The 20920-nt window shown below is 46.8% G+C and overlaps 1 protein-coding gene across 3 annotated transcripts in view; it reads right to left on the reverse strand.

Moving 5' to 3' along the window:
* ITGA11 (integrin subunit alpha 11) overlaps positions 1-20920 on the reverse strand; it is a 160209-nt gene that overhangs the window by 43587 nt on the left and 95702 nt on the right. For all 3 annotated transcript variants that reach the window (XM_049905808.1, XM_049905807.1, XM_049905810.1), the window contains exons 8-10: positions 16168-16312; positions 15289-15454; positions 13269-13339 (exon numbers count right to left, since the gene is read on the reverse strand). In XM_049905808.1, coding sequence (XP_049761765.1) covers positions 13269-13339; positions 15289-15454; positions 16168-16312 — 382 coding nt within the window. The remainder of the gene's footprint in view (positions 1-13268; positions 13340-15288; positions 15455-16167; positions 16313-20920) is intronic.

The raw sequence follows: 20920 nt of genomic DNA on the forward strand, positions 1-20920 counted from the left end.
CACAATGAGATCTAACTGAGATTGAGATGGGGGTGAGGGAAAGCCTTTTTGAAGAAATGATGTATACTCAGTCCCTAGAAGATGGATGGGTCAGATAGCAGAAGAGCTGGAGGAGGAGACAGCTTGTGCAAAGGCCCTGAGGCTGGAGAGAATTCAGAGATTTTGCTTTCAAAGAACTGAAAGTTGTTTGGGGGGCTGGAGCTCTGAGTGGGGGAGGGGCAGAGTGGCTTGAGATGAGGCTGGGCAGTCAGCTGGGGCCACATCTGTAACGGCCAGCACACCGAGAACAGGAGCCTGCCTTTCAGTGCTTAGAGGGTTTGCTCCACCTGCCATTTGCAGGACAAGTGGATGCTGAAGTGCTTGGGCAGGAAGGTGGGAAGCTTCCATGTAACTGACACCAAGGTCATTTCCTAGGACTGAGGCCACTTACTCTCTGGGTCACCGCTGCACACCCCACCACTCCCGACTTAATCCACTTAACTAGTGGGTACAGAAGACAAACAGCAAGTGCCTAGAAGAGGAAGAAAAGATACCCTAGGATAGTGAGGGGCCCAAGGAGGGGGGTGAAAGTAGGGAGGGGTCAACCCCAGGGTTACCTTTGTGACTAGGGGCTGGGGGCAGATTGTATCCCAGTCTTGGCTTTTTTTAAGCACAAGCCAGTCAACTCAACTCTCTCCCACTGAGCCCGGGTGGCTGGCTGGACTTGACTTTCCTCCACCACTTGGGGCCCAAGGCACTCAACCTCCCCCTGACCCCCAAAGCAATTATACCAATGGAAGAATATGCTTCTGGCCTGGGTACAAGCAGAGCGGTAACCAAACGCAGAGGGAGGGTCACCAAGCGCTAGTTTTGTTGATGGTGGAGGAGGGGGCAAGATTGTAATCCTTGTCTCAGTTCCAAGGTGCCACTTTAAAGAGTTAAACTGAACACAGGCTTAAGACATCCTAACACTCTTGCGGTAGAACTCACTGTTCAAAGTACTTTCATGACTATATCCAGCTGGTCTTGGATGTCTGAAGTGCTTGGTTATGTTCAACAACCCACTTTCTAATTAGCCTTCTTCCTCCTTCCCTGTGCTTGTCCCTCAGCCTGGGCAGCTCTGACAGTTGGCCGGGGCTAGAATTGACTCCAGCGCCTCAAATACTCTCTGTCGCTGAAGTCACTGCCAACATCCCTTGTGTGGATGGGGCGTGCTCCATTCTTTGCAGAGTACTTTCTCACACAGTAACCCACGTGGCTCACAAAGGCCCCGTGAGACTACAGGACAGATGTTTATAATCTGCACTTGACAAATGAAGCACCTGAGATTCAGAGAGGGGAGGTGACTTGCCTGAGGTCACACAGCAAGTCAGAGGCAGGCTGGGACTAGGATCAGGTACTTGGGCTGGGCAGAGAAGAAAACACCCATCTGCTTTCCAAAGCCCGGTGTGAATCCTGCTTCTGAAGTTTCTACCTGAATTCCCTGCTGGGAGGAGCTCGCTGTTTGGGCCTCGTCTCTCCCTTTCCTCCCACTCTGCCTGCTGGGTCTGAGTTTGCAACTGCAGGCCAGTCTGCTTCATTTCACAGAGGCCTTTGAAGACCTGGGCCCTTTGAAGATGTATTTTTGGCTTTTCAGATGGCAGGGACCTTGGTGATGTGCCGAGATGGGCTGGCTCAACCTAGGTGCCTGGGTATCAGCTGGGGGAGACACCAGATGCTGACTCAACCTATGTGATGGGGGTTTGGGAATTCCACCAGGACATCCGCATTTGGCAGCCCTGGGCTGGGTGATTGCTCTGGAATTTCACCTCATTTTAACCGTTGGAGGCGGCTGCAGTCTTGTACCGCCATTGGGGATGAGTTTTGGGGGGCCCTTCCTGAAAGTGGGTTTGGTGGGGGAGGTAGGGACTGTTGCTGAGTACATGGTACTGTGAGGAGTGGGCCAGGGCTTGGAAGGCAAGCAAAGGCCACCAAAGCAAACCTCAGCATGTCATAATCTTTTTCCAGCTGGAGGACCCCAGACATTTTGCATTTGGGAAAAATCTGGAAGGGTGGGGCCAGCCTTGCTGCAGAGAGCCAAAGTCTTGACAGGGCACCAGGGATACAGGCCAGCTGGAAAACGAACAGCGGGGTGCTCCAGGGAAGAGTAGTACCCTGCTCCGAGGGCCTGGTGCTGGCTCCCTGATTTATGGCCTCTTCTCCTACGGGGCCACCTGCTCCCACCAGTTACTACCAGTGTGTGCCTGGATGGCCTTGTGCAGATGGACCCTGCACGCATGCTGACTCTCCTGTGTAGAGATGAGGAAGCAGGCTTGGCGGTCAGAAAGTCCAAGGCTCACTTTGTGCCCTCCCTGACAAGCCAAACCTGCACCCACTGTCAGATCCTGCCAGCTCAGCTCTTAGCTGCCCTCTGCCCTGGCCTCTGTAGCAGTCTGCCTTCCCAGCCACACTGAATGTGCCCTGGGTGTATGACCCTATCCCCTAAAACTCTGTGTTCCAGCTGGCCCATGTCCCAAGCCAGGGTTGGCCACAGCCCTGGCCCTGGAGGCAGCACGGTCGAAAGCAGTGGTTGTCAACTGGGGGCAATTTTGCCGCCACCCCCTCCCCCCAGAGGACGTTTGTCAATGCCTGGAAACACTTTTGATTGTCACAACTGGGGGTGGCATTAGTGGTGCTACTGGCATCTAGTGGGTAGAGGCCAAGGATGCTGCTAAACATCCTACAGTTCACAGGATAGGCCCCCACAATGAAGAATTATCCAGCTCCAAATGTCAACAGTGCCGAGAGGCTGAGGATCCCTGGCTTGGTGGGCAGAGCACGGGCTCTGGAGTCAGACGTTCCTGGCTTCCACTGCCAGCTCTAGAGCACCTAGCTGTGACCTTGGGCAAATCAATCTCGTTCTCTCTCTGAGCCTGGTTCTTCAGAAACTCTTGAGAATTTGTAGTTTTAATGCTTAGCATGGTGCTTGGCAGTCAATCAGTACTTGATACATGGTCACTCTTTTCATTCATTAATTCACCTGAAAGCATCTTCTGAGAAAGCCAGAATCAAAGAAAAACCAGACCCCACAATCAAGTTGTTGCAACAGATGAGTAATTGCAGTAGAGCATGAGAAGTGCTCTGATGGAGGTAATTACAGCAGAGCATGAGAAGTGCTCTGATGGAGGTAAGGAGAGCCTTTTTGGGGTCTAGAGGAAGGAGGGAGCCCTAGTGGCAAAGTGGTTAAGAGCTCGGCTGCTAACCAAAATGTCGGCAGTTCAAATCCACCAGCTGTAACTTGGAAACCCAATGAGGCAGTTCTACTCTGTCCTATAGGATTGCTATGAGTTGGAATTGACTTGGGGGCAATGGGTATTGGTAATGGGTAGAGGAAAGAGGGAGGGAGAGGTGGCATAGTGGGGTTAGGAAAGGATTTTAAGAAAATGTTACTTGATTTGTTGCTGCTGTTGGTGTTACATGCTGTTGAGTCGATTCTGACTCACAACAACCCGATAGGACAGAGTAGAACTGCCCCATATGGTTTCCTAGGCTGTAAATCTTTATGGGAGCAGATCACCAGATCTTTTCCCCTGAGTTAGTGGACTCTCATAAAATGGAGGCACTTGAGTCAGGCCTGAGACAATGGAACAGTGCATTCCATCTTGTGTTAAGCAGAAGCAAGGGGGAAGGGGCTCATGGAAATGAATATTGAAAGATAAGCAAGAGAACCACTTTTAGATGTTTGCAAAAAATTACTTGCTTCACTGCTTTCTCTTATGCAAACTGTTCTAATGACTAATGTTGAAACAAGACAGTTAAAATGTTTATCAAGAACGTGTGGGCAGCTTATTCCAGGAAGAATATATACTTAAAGTAGGATTACTGATGTTGAGAAAGACCACGATCATCCACTCACCTTTGGCTTGAGTCATGTACCCTCTCCCCATTTTACCATATAAAAGACCCACCCCTTTTCCACTAAGTTGGAATTCTTTGTAATCCTGCACTGCACTGTGTTCCCCAGCCTGGCTGTTGCTATTCCCTGAATGAATCTCTTTTCTTTCATTTTTGACAACATGTGAGTTTTGTTTAACATTATGACATTTCTGGTGTCAGAAGTGGGATCCAAAGGTACATTGCCAGCATCTACCCCCAAGGTGTCAAGGACCTGAGCTCAGGTACCAGCAAGGGTCATTTGGGCTCATCGTCTCCAGCAACTCCTGCCTTCTTGCACTGATGATCACTGAGGTTTTATTTAGGGACCTGGCATCTAGATGTTTGTCCCTTTTTGTTCAATGTAAAGTTGGATACTCTGGCAGAGATGTTGGTTCAGGTTTGTGACTTGACTGCTACTTAGGAATTTCAGAATCTATAAGTTACAAAAATGTGAGCACATGTTCAAGCAAATAAAAGCCCTTATGGTAGTTGATCACTAACTGAAAGTTTCCCGTGACAGGATAAACTGGTTGAGGGGAAGGGCCAAAAGCACTAGGCTGCCCTCCGATCTCAAGACAATTCACCTGTAACAAGGCATATATTAACGAAAGCAAAACACTGTCCAAACCCTGTCACAATCCCTTCTAGGCATTTGTTTGACTCTGAGAAACCGAAAGTAATGATTGAGTTCGGATTTTTTTGTGGCATGTTTGTCCTGTCCATCAGAAAATAGTATGGTTATTACAACTGGGGATGATGTTAGACATTAAACTTAGAATGACCATGAACAGTGTGATTACTAGAGACAAAACAACAGTCATGGAAATGGGAGATAATATATTTAAAATACTTTTTTTAATGTATTGTCCCATTTTGTTATGCCAAAATATGAACATATTTTAAGCTGTCTTGTTGATACTTGCACTTTTTTAGAGAAACATGTTCATATATTGCAGACTCTAGGTGCAAAATTATTGTTAGCTGCCCCTTTTATGTAAATTTCTACACCTTGGCACCTTGGTCAGACAGCAGAAACAAACAAACAAAAATCTTTAAATGCCCCTGTGGCCAGAAGCAGATGACTTCTGAAGTAGATAGCTTGATCTCAAAACTGCGGATTAAGACTTCATGCACCCTGCTGAAACTTTTGGACTTTATAATTGTAGCTATTCTTATGTTATTAGCTTTGCTCCATTATTGTGGTCTCCTTCTTTAGTAATTATTAATAATGGAGGTCTATTTAGGTTTTATGATGTTTCTTTCTGTGATTACTCCTAATGCCTGGAGAGAAAATCAGTAACCAGTGCTGGAAATTTAACTGAATGTTGAATCCGTCATCCCTCCCCTCCCCACCCCCCCATAATCTGGGCATGAGAATTCAGATCCTTTAGCCTCTCCTGAACTGAATTATGGTCATGTACTCAGTGCTACTACTAACCCCAACATCTGCTCTAAATGGGCTATACATAGATTATGGCATCCCCCTGAATTATCAACTCAACCTCAAGTACGATGTTTTAACCTAATCCTAATCACAACCAAAAAATGCTCTGAGACTTCTTGGGACCCTTCTGATCCCAAGTGAAAAATGATTTTCTGGCCTCATACTCCAAACCTGCCTAGATTTTGGATTAAAACTCACATAGCCAATATAACAAATTGTAAGAGTAAATTTAGAAGAATCTCTTGTGCCATACTTTGGAGTCTGGATAAGTTAGCATTAGGACAAAAGCCCATTTGTGAAAATTTTTGTGATAATTCTTTGACAGAGGAATGGCTTGTGCAAAAGAATCAGATCGTTCCCTTGCCATACGGTGAAAATGGTGTAGTTTGTACCCTTGAGGGCATGTGTTTTTATATAGAGGATCAAAATACCCCTAGATAAAACCAGACACCAAAGATGAACTTTATGCTTGGGCATTACCTTGTCTGTATGGTTGGAACATGATGAGTCAAAGCACTTTAGAACATTTAGGAATTTCCTTGGAGATCCATTCCTATAATGGGAGTATGCACTAGACTAATGAATTGAGCATTCTTACTCATCACAGAGAAATGTAAATCCTTTGAAATGAGCAGATCAAATGAAATACCAAAACCTTATAGCTGAAAAATTCAGTCTGGGATGGGTATTTCTCTGAGCCTTTCTACCCTGGTATGGTGTCCCTCAACTTGAAAAGTCTATTTGCAATTTGTCTGCCACTATGGCTCAAATTGCTGATGATATTGCAGATGGGATAGTAGCTCAACAAAAAATCTTTAGACTCTCTCACTAGGTTGAGTTAGATAAAAGAATAGCTCTTGATTTCATTTTAGCTCAACAAAGGAGAGTTTGTACCATTGCTAATACCTCTTGCTGGGCCTGACTAAATACTTCAAGAGAAACAGAATAAGATATTAGAAAAATTCATTGAAGAACCACTTGATTACATTCAATACCCCCAAACCTGATTCCCTTTTTCTTAATATTTTTAGCTGGTTACCCAATGGCCTTGGTTCCTGGATTAGATCAATACTACTGACTATCCTGATGTTACTCATAACTGTTGTAATAACCATTGGGTTAATTAATTGCTGCATGGAATGTTTTTCTAAGGCTTTTGATCAGACTACTAGTTCTATGTCTATGAAAAGAATCATGTAATAGATGAAACTACTTTTTCAAGTGAGAATAATTTCACTCCTGATGCTGAATTCCTAATGTTCTGACTGCACTCTGTTACAGTTTCAATTATCTTGATTAATTCAATGTATTATGAAATGGTAGTCGAACGCCGATGACCAAACTACTAAATCCCTTGCTATGTAAAGAGTTATGTATATTGAAGAAAATGTGATAGATAGTCCCTAAGCCTCTTTCTGCCCTCCAAAGACAGAATGTTTAAGTTTTCATTGTCCTGGCTTAATTTAAGTTGTTCCTCACATGTGGCCTATGTCTGCTACTCTGCTACCTTTACCTGAATTAACCAGCTCACCCTGAAGATGAGGCCTATTAACATGGCACGGTGAAGGCACGTCTTTATAGAAAATCAGTAATAACATGCCCTAATAAGTAGATGGTGCCTGGCTACCCTTTTATTGAATAGTGCCTGGGGTCTTAAAGATTTGCAATGACAAACTGCCATCTACCTGTTACTCCTACAGGAAGAAAGCCCTTGCAGAAGAAGGATACTCTTTGGTTGGTGATTACAAGGGATCAGTGCCCCCTAGCAGAGGCTTCATCAAAAGGGGGGAATGAGTTATTGGACTCTCATAAAATGGAGGCACTTGAGTCAGACCTGAGACAATAAAACAGTGCATTACTTCTTGTGACAAGCAGAATCAAGGAAAAAGGGACCGAAGGAAATGAGTGTTGAAAACTAAGCAAGAGAGCCACTTTTAGGTGTTTGGAAAAAACTTCTTGCTTCACTGCTCTATCTCTTATGTAAAATGTTCTAATGATTAATGTGGATACAAGATAGTTAAAATATTTAACAAGAAGGCTTGTGCAGCTTATTCCAGGAAGAATGTCCATTTAAAATAAGATTGCTGATGCTGAGAAAGACTGTGATCATTTACCCACCTTGTGGCTTGAGTCATGTGTTCTTTCCCCGTTTTACCACATAAAAGACCTACCCCTTTTCCACTAAGTTGGAACACTTTGTAATCCTGCATTGCACTGTGTTCCCCAGCCTGGCTGTTTCTACTTCCCAAATAAATCTCTTTTCTTTCACTTTTGACAGAGTGTGAGTTTTGTTCAATGCTATAACACTCCCATAGAGTGGCTGGTGAGTTCAAACCACTGACCTTTTGGTTAGCAGCTGAGCACTTAACCATTGTGCCACTAGGGCTCCTATTTGATTTATTAGTAAGTCTCAAAATGAATGCTTTTAGTTCCAAGCCTTGAGATTCAATTCCACAAATATTTTTCAGACATTTACTCAAGACAGAAGTTCAGAGACATTAAGTGATTTATCTGAGGCCACACAGCCAGGAAGTGCCCTCCTGTTGCTTGGCAGCAATGGAATTAGAATACCAGATGCCAGCAAGCCTTCCTTCCAGCTCTTCTTGAATTTTGAGAGACAAGACTTGCAGAGAAGTGGGAGGTAACTGCTGGTCTGGTCTTGTGCGCTAGTGAGGTAGGAGGCCACCTAGAGGGTGTGGTTGTGGGGGAACATATTGGCTCCCATAATGCCCACCCAGTCCCCTTCAGAGTGACTGTATAGGGAGTGAGGCTCTGTTTCTAAGATAAACATATGAGTAAAAGGATAAATTATGTTTTAACTAAGGAGCCCTAGTGGTGCAGTTGTTAAGCACTCAGCTGGTAACGAAAAGGTTGGTGGTTCAAACCTACCCAGAGGCTCTGCAGGAGAAAGACCTGGTGACATGCTCAGATGATGATTACAGCCCAGAAATCCCTATAGAGCAGTTCTACTCTGTCACATTGGGTTGCTATGGGTTGAAATCAACTGGATGGCACCTACAAGAGTGATATGTTTTAACTAGTTGTTCAGATTCTGTTATTAGAAAACTTGTTTTCAACAAGCTTAAAGTGGAACCTGAGGAAGGGATGAATGGCCAGGAGGTTTAGATGGAGTTTGGGCAGAAAAGACCTAGAAATGGGCCCTCAACATTTCTGTGGAGAGGAGACCCTCATCAGATGGATGCCTGGGGGCCAGTGTTGGGAGAAGGCCATACGAGAGGGCAGGGGTACACTGCCTGGGTATGGGTACTTGACTGCTCATTCCAGATCAGATGGCTGAAAGTCTTCGGTCAGAAGTCCTGTGAACACAGGCTCGGTGCTGGGCACCGTGACACAGTCTGAGAACACAGGGCTGACTTTGTTATTGTTAGTTGCTACTGAGTCGGCTTGAATCATGGCGACCCCATGTACAACATAATGAAAAATGTTGCCTGGTCCTGTGCCATCTTCATGACTATTGGCATGTTTGAGTCCATTGTTGTGGTCATTGTGTAGTGCCTTCCAGGCTAGGGGGCTCATCTTCCAGCTCTATATTGAACAATATTCTGGGTCTGACTTAGGACCAAAATGAACCAGAAATGATTCACCAGGAGTCAACTTGCAAACAATCAGGAACAGCACGCTGGCAGACCTTGGTTACCATGTCCTGGCCTCATGGGGAGGGGACAGCTGTGCCTGGAAGCTGGCAGGTGGAGAAGTCCACCATTCGGGGCTGTGGAGTCAATTTCAGGAGACTCACGTGAGGTTTTCAGCTCTAGATATTGACCCTTTAGCTCACCATTATGGATAAATTTCTTTCATTTTTGTTGGAACCAGAAATATAAAATTAGTTCAAACACAAAACTTATAGGAAAAATCACACCTTAAGTCTTCAACAGCTAAGAGCCTCAGAGCCAATAACTTTAGCTATCCAGGCACAAGTTTAGGAGAGCCTTTGGGAAGAGCACAGGCTGAAGAGGCAGGAGGGTGGATGGGGCCGCTGATCTGGAAGGTGGGAGGCCTCTCAACCTTGGCTTGTTTTAAAACTTAGCTGAGAGCTGGTCCTGTTGGATCATCACAAGCCAGATAAAAGAGATCTCATCCTTAGGTTAGAGGAAAACTATCTCCTTCCCTCTCTGGTGAGTCACCAACATTTATGTGTGGACAGAATCCACCCCAATAAAACAACTTCCTTCAGTAAACTTTTGGTGTTAGAGGCAGATTTATGGACTCCAGTGTGGGAGGGTAAATATGAGCTTCCTTCTGCTGAGCCCTTGTGTAGGAGGAGTTCCTCAGCAGCTCCATCACCAACGGGCATCTCTTCTTTGTAGCCCTCTTCCTCCTCCACATTTTCCCCTCGTGGCCCATGGGGATTACAGACTCTGATTTTACTCCCCCCTTTGAGGTATCTCTTTTACAAGCTTTCTGGCAGATTTACGCAGCTTCTGCTTGATTACCCAGCTCGACTGGGAGTTCACCAGCTCAGGAGGCAGCCAGCTCTAATAGGAGGCTCTTAGCCACCTTCGCACTCATTTTCTAAGCTAATGGAACCATTGGCTTAAAAATTTATTCTAGATTTTGGCCAGGGGGTCATAGCTAGCCTTCCAAATGGTAATTTCTGGAATCTTCTCTTTTCTCTTTTGCAAATCAAGACTAGAGTTTTCTGGGATGGCTCCAGCTCCCCAGGCTCCCCCAGTAGTTCTGATCCTCTGTCACCAGCCTGGGATGCATTGCCTCTGGTCTAGGGGCCTTGGACTGTACGAGTGGGGAGATGATATCTTCTGCCCTGGGCTCTGGTCCCTCCTTGCTATGGTTGCTTTTATACTTGGTAATTTGATGGCTTGTTTTCTGGCTAGACGACAGCAAACTAGGCAAAGAGGAACTGGTCTTCCCTCTGCTGTCTGAGAATACTCTACTAGGGCCCCTTCCTAAAGTCCAGGGACCTTTCCTTCCAATGTAACTAAAAGGCCCAGGGAATCTGAAGGATCCTTCAACATGTTTTCAGGAAGTAGCTGTTTGAGACCACCTGTGGAACATTTCTGGAGGAGATGGGGTTGGTGGCTGGCTCAGGAGGGGAACCCACTCTGGCTCGGAACTGCTCTGGGCAAAGCGGAAAGGCTGGACCCACCTGCCTCTGGTCCCCAGAGAGGTCTGCCTGACCCTGAGAGCTGAGGAGCTGGTTCCCAGGACAGGATGGCTATGGCCAATTATGATGGTGGCAGCAGCCCAGGACTAAAAGGCCTCTGTGCTCTAAAATAGCCACTGAACATTGGTCACAGTGCCAGACAACCCACCATGATCACATTATTTCTTGGGATTTTGGAGGCCCCTCACCCTCGGATTAAAGAGTCTTAGATTCCAATATAATCATTACCTCTTAAAACAAGTTCTATCAGCTGGAAACTTCAAGATGATTGCTATTTGAAAACAAGACCAAACTAGTCAGGAGTAATAGAACTGGAGTCTGCATCTAGAGCATGGGGAGAGGCAACATGGACCACCCCCCTCTAACTGAGGAACAGGACTAGAGTTGGGTAAATGTGGAAGAAGCTGCCTAGGGCAGCCCATGACCTTTCCTTGACCCAAATAAAAGGCTAGGGCTTGGAGTTCCTGGTCTCCCACCCTGCAGCTTGTAACCCATCTGTCCTGCAGGGACCCATCTTTCTTAACATCCTGAGCTGTTTGGGCCATCTTCAGGGCTCAGCACAAGCTTCCCCAAATCTCCGAAGCCTGTCTTCATCTCCCCTTCTCTTTAGGCCCCCGCCGTTCCTGGACATACACAGATTCACAGTATTGGAAACAGGAGAGTGAACTTACTCATTTAAGAGTCTTTCTCCCCAGCTAGCCCGTGAAATGCCAATCTCTGTTCTATCACAGAGCCTGACGCACAGGAAGATGCGCAAAAATGTCTGTGGAGTGGTTGAAGAAGGAGACGTTGGGGCATCCATCCTCTCACTGTCCCTGACCTCAATGCTGGCCCTGGTCTGTGCCCAGGACTCCCTCCCCACCATCTGTGTACACAACTCCTTCTGCTCTATTGCATGGCTGCTGACATTCTTGTTCTTTAGGGGCCTGTCCTTCCCATATGCTTCACTGACCACCCTCTTCTCCCCTAGCCTAGGCCTTTCCTTCTGTAAGACCCTGACCACATGCTGCCTTGATTAGAAGTAGATGTGTACTTCTCTGGTCCCCCACTTGAGCAGAGATCTTCACAGTGCCTCCATGGATGGGCGACCCTCCTGAAGTTGTAAGCTTTTACCTAGGAGACATCTATAGTTTCTTTCATCCCACCCTCAAAGCTGAGAACTGCTGCTCTGGTTGTTCGCACGTTGATTTCTGGTGGCAGGAATCATTTCCGGGTCATTTTCGGCTCTTCCACAGAGCCATACACATACTAGCATTTGACAAATGCTGGTTGGATTGAATGAAATTGAATTTCCTTGTTGCATCTTCTCATCAGCACTGACCTCAGACCCGAGGGCTAGTCCTGCTGGAGCACAGGCCTTGCTGCCTGACCTAGGGCAAATACAAGCTCTCGCTCTCTGTGCCAGCTCTGTGAGGGCAGGCTCACTTTTGTATCTCTCCCGGCATCCAGCACAGAGCCCAGCACAGAGAAAGCCATGAAAAGATCTTCTGAGCTGACCACCTAAGATGGGCATAAATACTTCCACCTGCCTCCTTGCAGGGATGTTCTGAGCATGAAATGAGATACAGAAATTTCCTGGAAAAGTTGAAAGTGTTCTGCAAATGCAATTTATTATTATGATAGCTGCTTACAGCTGCGGCTTTTACATCTTGTTGCCTTCAAGACAGCGGCTGAGATTTTCCAGATGCGGCTCAGAAAATGTGAGTGTGAGTTGCACGTCCGTCCATCTGCCTGCTGCGTGTGGTACATGTGTCCCCACCCTGTCCAATTTGGGGTTTCTGACTCAGACCCCCAACAATGCCCACATAGATCCCAGACTCTCTCACGGAGCGGCTGCTTGATGTGGAGGGAAGAGTATGAGACCAATACTTCTTTTGCTAAAGTCACTTTAGCAGGTCACTGAAGCTTCCTGTGACTCAGTTTCTTTACCTGTAAACTGGGAACAAGGAGACCTGCCCTATCTACCTCACGGATGTTAGGAGAATTCAGTGGAATTATGAAAGTGATATATAAATAAGATGGGCTAATAGGCCTTTTCTAGTAATTAATTAGGAGGCAGGCAGAATAACTACCCCCCGCATGCCTGTCTGTGCACAGCATTCCCACGGGGGCACACGCTGATACCCACACAGGCAGGTGTTTCCCCCATGTTACTCCTGGGGAGGGGTTGACATTTTATAAAGCATTTCACAGGTGCTGACTCCTCTGTGAGGTCTCAGCCTCATCTTAGGAACCAGAATCAGGTGAAGCTCAGAGATCGTGAGTGACTTGCCAGAGACTCTGGCCTGGGACACAGGTCTGAGGCCCAGTCACAACATGCTGTGTGTGACACCATGTTCCCCCTCCATCTACGGGCCAGGCCCTCCTGGGACCTCTGCAATGGGATGCAGAGACCACACAGCGAGGGGGCCCAGTGGCCATCTGCAGGAGCACATTGGAAACATCTGGGTACACTCTCAACGTGGGCGCAGGGCGAGCCCCTCCATCACAGGCTGCCTTGGGCACTGTCAGAACACACACAATCGGTCAGCATGTCAACATGGTTGTTGCCCAAGGCTCCGTGGACTGAATGGGACCGTTAGTCCTTGGGGGACAAGTTAGTGTGGTGTGAACAAAGACCTTGATTCTCTGTATTCAGTCCACAGAACATGGGAGGCACAGACACCCCAAGACAGAGGGAAAGGCAGAAGAACAGACAGCCCATGAAAGGGGGATGGCGGTCCGAGAGAGCTGAGAGGGTAAGCGTAGGCACGTGAAAGATAGCGGGAGGTGGCCCTGAACCCGTACCTCCACCACGTGTGAGGAGAAGCCCGTCTGTGACATTTCTAGTCCAAAGGATGTTTCATTCTTGTTGGTGCCTAAAATCAAGGGACAGAAAGATGTTAGCTCCAGGCCTGAGGGCTCTACCTACACGCCCTGTTTCCCGGGGGACATCTCCAGGGAGCAGGGATCCTGTGGGTAGAAGCACCTTCCAGGTGGGCAGGTGGGGTTCTTACTTGTAGCCCACCCCATTCTGAAAAGGGCCTATAACAATTTATATTAAAGGCATGTCTACTATAAGGCTGTTAAAACAGAAAAAGAAACAAAGTGACCAGAAATAAATATTCTACATTTTTGGCAGGAAATGGACCTTCCCACTTTGTCCGTCCCTATTATTCACCAGTCTTGGCTCCAGATACCTTTGGATGGTTCCCAAACATCAGGTTTACCCTTGGAAGGAGGCTTGTCACCACTGTGGATTTGCAAAAGAAATCCCAAGTGTGCTGAAAGCACCTCCCCACAGAGAAGCCCCTCCAACACGTAATTGGAGTCAATGTTCTGTCTCATCACCAAAGGGGACCATTTTGGGGAGAAACACACTGGTTTGCATATTTAAGTTCTGGTGTGGGTGTCAAAACTCACATTCATACATTCTATTTATTTACACTCCTTATGAGGGCTGTTTCAGGTGGCGCAACCATTAAGTGCTCGGCTGCTAACCGAAACCAGAACCACCCAGCGGCTTTGAGGGAGAAAGACCTGGCAATCTGCTTCCATTAAGATTACAGCCAAGAAAATCTTGTGAGGCAGTTCTACTCTGTGACATGGGGTTGCCATGAATCGGAATAGATGGGATGGCACCCAACAAGATGTGGGCCGTTCATGGCTGCTTTCGTGTGTTTGTAGCTCATCATTTCCAATACGCTTCAGGCTTCCCATGGAAACCCTGGTGGCATAGTGGTTAAGTGCTATGGCTGCTAACCAAAGGGTTGGCAGTTTGAATCCACCAGGCGCTCCTTGGAAACTCTGTGGGGCAGTTCTCTTCTGTCCTATAGGGTCTCTATGAGTCGGAATCGACTCGACGGCACAGGGTTTGGTTTTTGGTTTTGGGGCAGGCTTCCCAGGCTTTGGAAGAATGGCTTTGATTTCTTTTTACAGTGTTCCCATATGCCCAAAGCCCCGTATTGGAAGGGCCCAGAATAGCAATATATGGTGTCAACGAGATGGGTGCAAATCAAAAACAGAGTTTAAATTACGAAAAGAGAGGTAACTTCAAAAATGCGAAAAATGCTTGTGGTGGAGTGGGAGGCAGTGAGCCGAGGGATTAAACATTCCAGGCTATGGAGGCAGGCCCACTAGGGTTGCCAGATAAAATAGAGGCTTCCTGGTTAAATCTGAATTTCAGATAAACACTAAATACTTTTTTAGTATAAATATGCCCCAAATATTATACTTTATATTGGCTAAATCTGGCTAATCTGTTAAATGTGGCAACCTTAGTTCAAATCCCAAGCCCTTCCCAAGCTGTATGAGCTGGGGTAAATCACCCAACTCTTTTGAGATCATTTTCCTTAGCAGTAAAATGAGGACATTATCAGCAAAACCACCTTTTGGGGTTGTCCATAAAGTGCAGAGCCCCATGTCCAGCACCCAGTAGTGCTCAATTGTTGGCATTTATTAAAAAGGAAGGACTCTTTCTAAGCCAGGGACAATGGTAGTTCAGTGGCAGAATTCTTGCCTTCCATGTGAGAGACCCAGGTTCGATTCCTGGCCAATGAGCCTCAGGTGCAGCTACCATCCACTTGTGTGTTGCTAGGAAGCTGAACAGGTTTCCCTGGAGCTTTCATACCAAGACAGACTAGGAAGAAAATCCTGGCGATCTGCTTCCAAAACTGAGCCAGGGAAAACCCTGTGGATCACAGAGATCCTGAGGCAGTTAATGACCACCTACTAAACCATTCCATTTTGTGGGACTTGGTTTTGCTCTGCGGGGTTTACCCGATGTGAGCCCAGGACGGTGAACCCCCTCTTGGCATGCCTTGCTTACCTTCCAGGCTGAAGATCCTGTCCCCCAGGGCATCGACAATGTCCTTCAGGGCCGCCTCATCGGTGACATTGAAGAAGTGCTTTTCATCAGGGTCGCTGGCGATGTATTTGATTTCATTTAGAAAAGTTTCTGGGTTGATGCCTCTGCGGTTGTAGTAGCCAAGGACCTGCCGGGGAACAGGGGCAGGGACGACAACCGAGGACATAGCACAGACTTCCCCACTCACCCATGGCCCCTGACTCCACGGGCCCCACTGTGGGCTGGAGCCATGACTGCTTCAGTAGCCACAAGCATTTCTTGAGGTCCCTTTTGCATTTTGGAACAAACTGCCTTATAGAGACAAGACAAGGCACCTACTCTAAGCTGGGATTATGTGGGGCGGCGGCTGTGGGGTGTTTTCTAGTTTTCCGTGGTTAAGAACTTTCCTAGCAAAGAAGAAGAAGGAAAAAAAAAAAAAAAAAAAAGCTTTCATGGGTAGCCCCGGATAGTGCAGAAAGAAAATTCTCAACTTGTCTTTAGAAGAGGATGAATAAGGAGAGGCTTGATTTGAGAATCTCTTAACCTGGAGAAGGACATCACACTTGGGAAAGTAGAAGATCAGTGAAAGAGAGGAAGACCCTCAGTGAGATGGATTGACACAGTGGCTGCAACAATGGGCTCAAGCATAACAACAATCACGAGGATGGTGCAGGACTGGGCAGGGTTTTGTTCTGTTGTACATAGGGTCACTGTGACTTGATTGTACCTCACAACAGCAACAACCTGGACAGCTTGTTACACTACCTGGAAACTGCCCCTTTGAAGTCCCCAAGGATAGATGGCCAAGCCTCTAAAAGGTAGCCAGCAGCTCTGGGGCAGGAGAGATGGGACAGGACTTACGGCCACAGCGTATCTGGTGACATTGTCTCTCTCGCTTTGCTGGATCACCTTCTTCAGGTCAGGGCTGTCGTGAGACTCCCCATCTGTGATGACAATCATCACCTTCTTGGCCCCTTTCCTTCCACCTTTCTGGAAAGCCTCTGAACTGGAACCAGGCACAGGGAGGGTCAGAAGAGGGAAGTAGAGATGGACTGAGTCCCCCTTGGGAAGCCCGACAAGTGCTGGGACCTCATACCAAAGAAGTGGCCAGATCAAGATGTCCAGGCTAGTCTTTGACCAGCTGCTCAGATGGGTCTTGTATCTGCTTGTCTTTAAAAAAACGCTTTAGAGCGCTGAACTTGCCGTTTGGGGCAGACAGAGGGGATGGCGTAAGACTGGGAGGGGAGCTCAGGGTCAGACGGAAGCCTTAAGAAGTGGTTCAAAAACCCAGCTGTATGTTAAATCACCCGGGAGTTTAAAAAAAATATTTATGCCCAGGCCCCACCAGACCCAGAAATCAGAATCTCTGGGGTGTGGCAGGGGCATTGATATTTTTGAAAAGTTCTAACCAATGTCCAGAGTGAAGAACTCCTTCCCTAAGTGCTGAAAAATTGACGTGCAAGGGTAATTCAGTACTCAAAATGAATCCATAAAACTCGTGTGATGAAGTCTGACAAGGTTCTGATCTCTCCCATGAGGACTATTTTGATTCTATTTTGGGAATATTAAATGTCAAATTCTATCAAAAATATTTCTCTTTCTCACTTTTGGTTTTGTTTTTAAAGCCCAAAGCGTGAGCTTGGCCTGCCAATAAGGCATCCAGGGGGCGATGGGGCACTGACCCTCAATGCAGCAGAGATGTTTTGCAGCTGGCAACTGTTCTATCAAGTGTGAAAAACTGGCTCCTGAACCATCGCTGGCTCTTGATGCCTCAGTGGCCAACCTTCCTTTACACCGTAAGGTTCTGAGAAGTACAGACTAGGGAATGCCCAAGAGTCTGGCCAAGCAGATGGAAGTTTCCAGTAAGGATGTAAAAATAAATGTTACTTTTGGACTGTGTACTGATTCCTCACAGCCCTGACACAGGGTAGGGCCGAATGCTCTACCGATTTAGGCTCTGTAACGCCCAGTTAAAGCCTGTCCTGGTGGACGGGTTACCAGAGGCAATTGTTACATGACAAGCTGTCACTCTGACATGCATGATTTAGATGTTGAGGAATTCACAAAACCTCCCAGTTAAGAGAAAAGGGTGGCCTGCCATTCTCTATGATATTCTGGATACATTGACTTAAAAAAACTGAACGTTAATATAAGCCGTGGACCAAAGGGCCACAGGGGTACGCTTAGCTAGAACAAATATGGGGCTTATGCATGATTCCAGGGAGGAAGAACTCTGCTATTCTCTCAAAGAAGATTCTAGAAGCTTCCATGATCTCACTGCCAGGCCCAAGAGCAAAACTCCGTGCAAGAAAGCACGGCAGGGGAAAAATAGGTTTCATTATACATGGTGCCAAGAAAAAGTTCACATTTCTATATAATGGGAGAGTGTGAATATCTGTATGAATCTGTAATAATGTGAATATCTGTGTGATTCATTAGGATTTAAATTGTGACTATTGTATTGTGTAAAGGAACTTGAGCTTGGTTCCTTTGTAAATTAGATCATAAGTTCCTGAGAACATCACAGTCACAACAGGTGCCATGAGCCTGGGAGCCAGAGTGATCCCGCTGAAATGTAGTTCAGATCATGTCTCTTTTCTGCTCAAAATCTCCACTGGCTCCTGTTTCTCTCAGGGGAATGCCCAGGTCCCTAAAATGGCCCACCAGACCCTACGTGACCTGGCCCCTGTTCTCTCTCCGAGCCCTTTTCCTGCTCACTCCACTCTGGCCACACTGGACTTTTTGCTGTTCCAAGCACATTCCCATCTTACAGCCTGTGGCTGAGCTGAACCCTCTTCTTGGAACAACCCCCCCAGATATTTTGCTTGGCCAGCTTGTCACCTCCTACAAGTCTGCACTCAAAGGTCATCCTCTCAGTGAACCCTTCCCTGACCACTTGTTAATGCTAATTACACGCCTGCCCTCTCAACCTGCTCAGCCCCTTCTACCTTGGTCTGCTATGTCCCATAGCTTTTGCCTCCTTCCAGTGCACTGCCTAACTTGTTTGTTGATTGTCTGCACTGCTTTTGTGTGTGTTTCTTCACTCATCTACACCCAGTGCATGAAATAAGTGTGAGGTTCAATAAATGTGCATTGAGCGAACAAAGGGCTCACACCACATTGTTCAGGGACTATTAGCCCATGTTGCGTCATACAACCCCGCTCCAAACCATACGTGGCTACGAGGTTCACCTTCTAAACGCCACATCTGATGATAACACTCTTGAGCTCAAGAACGTTCAGTGGCTACTCACTGCTCGTGTCAGCTAAAACATCATCTTCGCCCTCATGACCTGCTTCCAACTCATCTTTCTAGCTGCATGGCTCACTACCTCCAGCACGAACCCCACGTGGTAGTCGAAGGAGCGTGGCTCTGTATGCAAATGTTCCTCAGACTTTCCATCCCCCCTGCCTTTACCCAAGGAGCCCTGGTGGTGCAAATGGGTAAACTCTCAGCTGCTAAACGAAAGGTTGGCAGTTTGAGCCCATCCAGATGCTCTGTGGGAGAAAGACATGGTGATCTGTTCCCATAAAGATTACAGCCAAGAAAACACTATATGGCAGTTCTACTGTGTCGGATGGGATTGCTATGAGTTGGAATCCTCTCGACAGCATCCAACAATAACAAATGTCCTCATCCAGGTGGTTCTCTCTGTTGAGTGTCTTCTCTCCACCCCTCTGCTGGGCTCCCACGGGTCTTTCTAATGAGGTGCTGTCAAGTTGACTCTGACTTACGGTGATGTCGTGTATGTCAGAGTAGAACTGTTCTCCATCGGGTTTTCAGTGGCTGATATTTCACTAGGCCTTTCTTCTGAGAAGCCTCTGGGTAGACTTGAATGTCCAACCTTTTGGATAGCAGCTGAGCATGTTAACCATTTGCACCACCTAGGACAGGTCAAATTCTACCTTTTCTTGGCAATCCTTTAAGGCCCCGCCCCAAGGAGACCTCTCAGTCCTCATTGTGTTAGGGTGAGCTCCCCTGTTGGGCTGTTAGCCAAGGCTGGGGGCCACAGGTTATCATCTTTGTAGTCCCTCAAGTCCACGGCCTGAATCTTCGCACTTAATAGGTGCACCGACAAACATTGCATTATGAATAACTGGGTGAGGAGAGAAAACCTTTCACCTTAAAAGACACTGGCCATAATTTGGGACCCGCAGAGCGTGGCAGGCTGGGAAGCTTGGAATTTCAAACTTCACTTGAGATGAAGTTGCATAACTCTGTGATGCTCGTGAATCATTAATGATTCCGACTACCTGGTGACTCAAACACTTAAAATGGACCTGGGGCTGGTGGGCTGCAAAACCAGAGCAAAACAGTGGGTTTCATCCCCATAGGAGTCAATTAGCTTTGCACTGAGAAAGTGAGAGCTTGGTGGTCACAGGTGTGCTCCGTCATTCCACGAGTGCCTGCTGGGAGCCTCAGAGGCTCAGCTGGTGCACCCCCGGTGATGGAAAAGCAAAACATGGCCCGTCCTTCATGAAGATGGATAAGAGAACCACCTTCACACAGAAGAATGCTCCTTTAGGAAAAGCTTGAGCGGGTTTTCACGGCAAACAGAGCTGTGCTAGCTGAGCGGTGACTTCACCATAAGGAGTTGTGAGTTGGAAAGACATTAATATTTTGACCACACGAAGCACGATACAATTAAATAGCTCTTACACTGTGGAATTCTGTTAAGTGCTTCGACTATGTGAGGTGGGATTTTAAGGTAATGGGACTGTGAACTTACCTCTGTAGGTGTAAAATATACACATTTCAAATCTAAATGCCTTTGACATAGTCATCTCAGGAGTTTAGGCCTTGGTTCAAAAGATGTTGGCAGATTGCCTTTCAAAATGGCTAATTTCAATGGGGTAGGCATAATGTTTTGAGCAATGGAAGTGTTACTGGGGACAGCTCCTGTGGGGACAACTTCTAGAGATAACATTCATTCAGCTGAGTGAGTTCTGGTGTGTTCTGTAAAAACCAGCCTCATTACTCTCTAATCCCAGATATTAGATTTAACTGTGGTCTTCACAGCTCGGTGATGACAAGCACTTAGCTAGCCATTCTGCAGGAAGATTTTACGCCCCTAGAACTTACACACTGTTTATAGTCTGTCTGTGGCAGAACACATTTTCCAAAGTTGGCTGCAATGGTGTCTCTCATCCCAAATGCTCTTCTGCAATGTGACCTTGCCACTCCTCCACCAAGAGGCAGAATAAAATTCTCTTCCCCTTGAATTTCGGCTGGCCTTAGTGACTTCTTGACCAATGGAATGTGTCAGAAGTTATGTTCTGGGATTTCTGTGGTTAGGTCATAGGCAGACTTGCATGGAAACTTGCTGTGGGGACATTCCGTCTTAGAACCTAGCTGCCATGCAGTGAGAAGACCAACCCATATGGCCATGTGTGAGTACTCAGGTGACAGCCCCAGCCGAGCTCCCAGCCAACGGCCAGCATCAACTGCCAGGCACATGAGCGAACCCTCTTGGATGTCCAGCTCAGTCGAACCTTCAGGTGAAAACAACCTCAGTTGATACCAGATTGCAATCACATGAAAGAACTCAAGACAGAACCTCCCAGCTGAATCCCATCAACCCCCAGAACTTTGAGAGTTTAGTAAATTAATATT

The sequence above is a fragment of the Elephas maximus genome, chromosome 13 (genome assembly GCF_024166365.1).
Source record: "Elephas maximus indicus isolate mEleMax1 chromosome 13, mEleMax1 primary haplotype, whole genome shotgun sequence".
Classification (NCBI taxonomy): Eukaryota; Metazoa; Chordata; class Mammalia; order Proboscidea; family Elephantidae; genus Elephas; species Elephas maximus.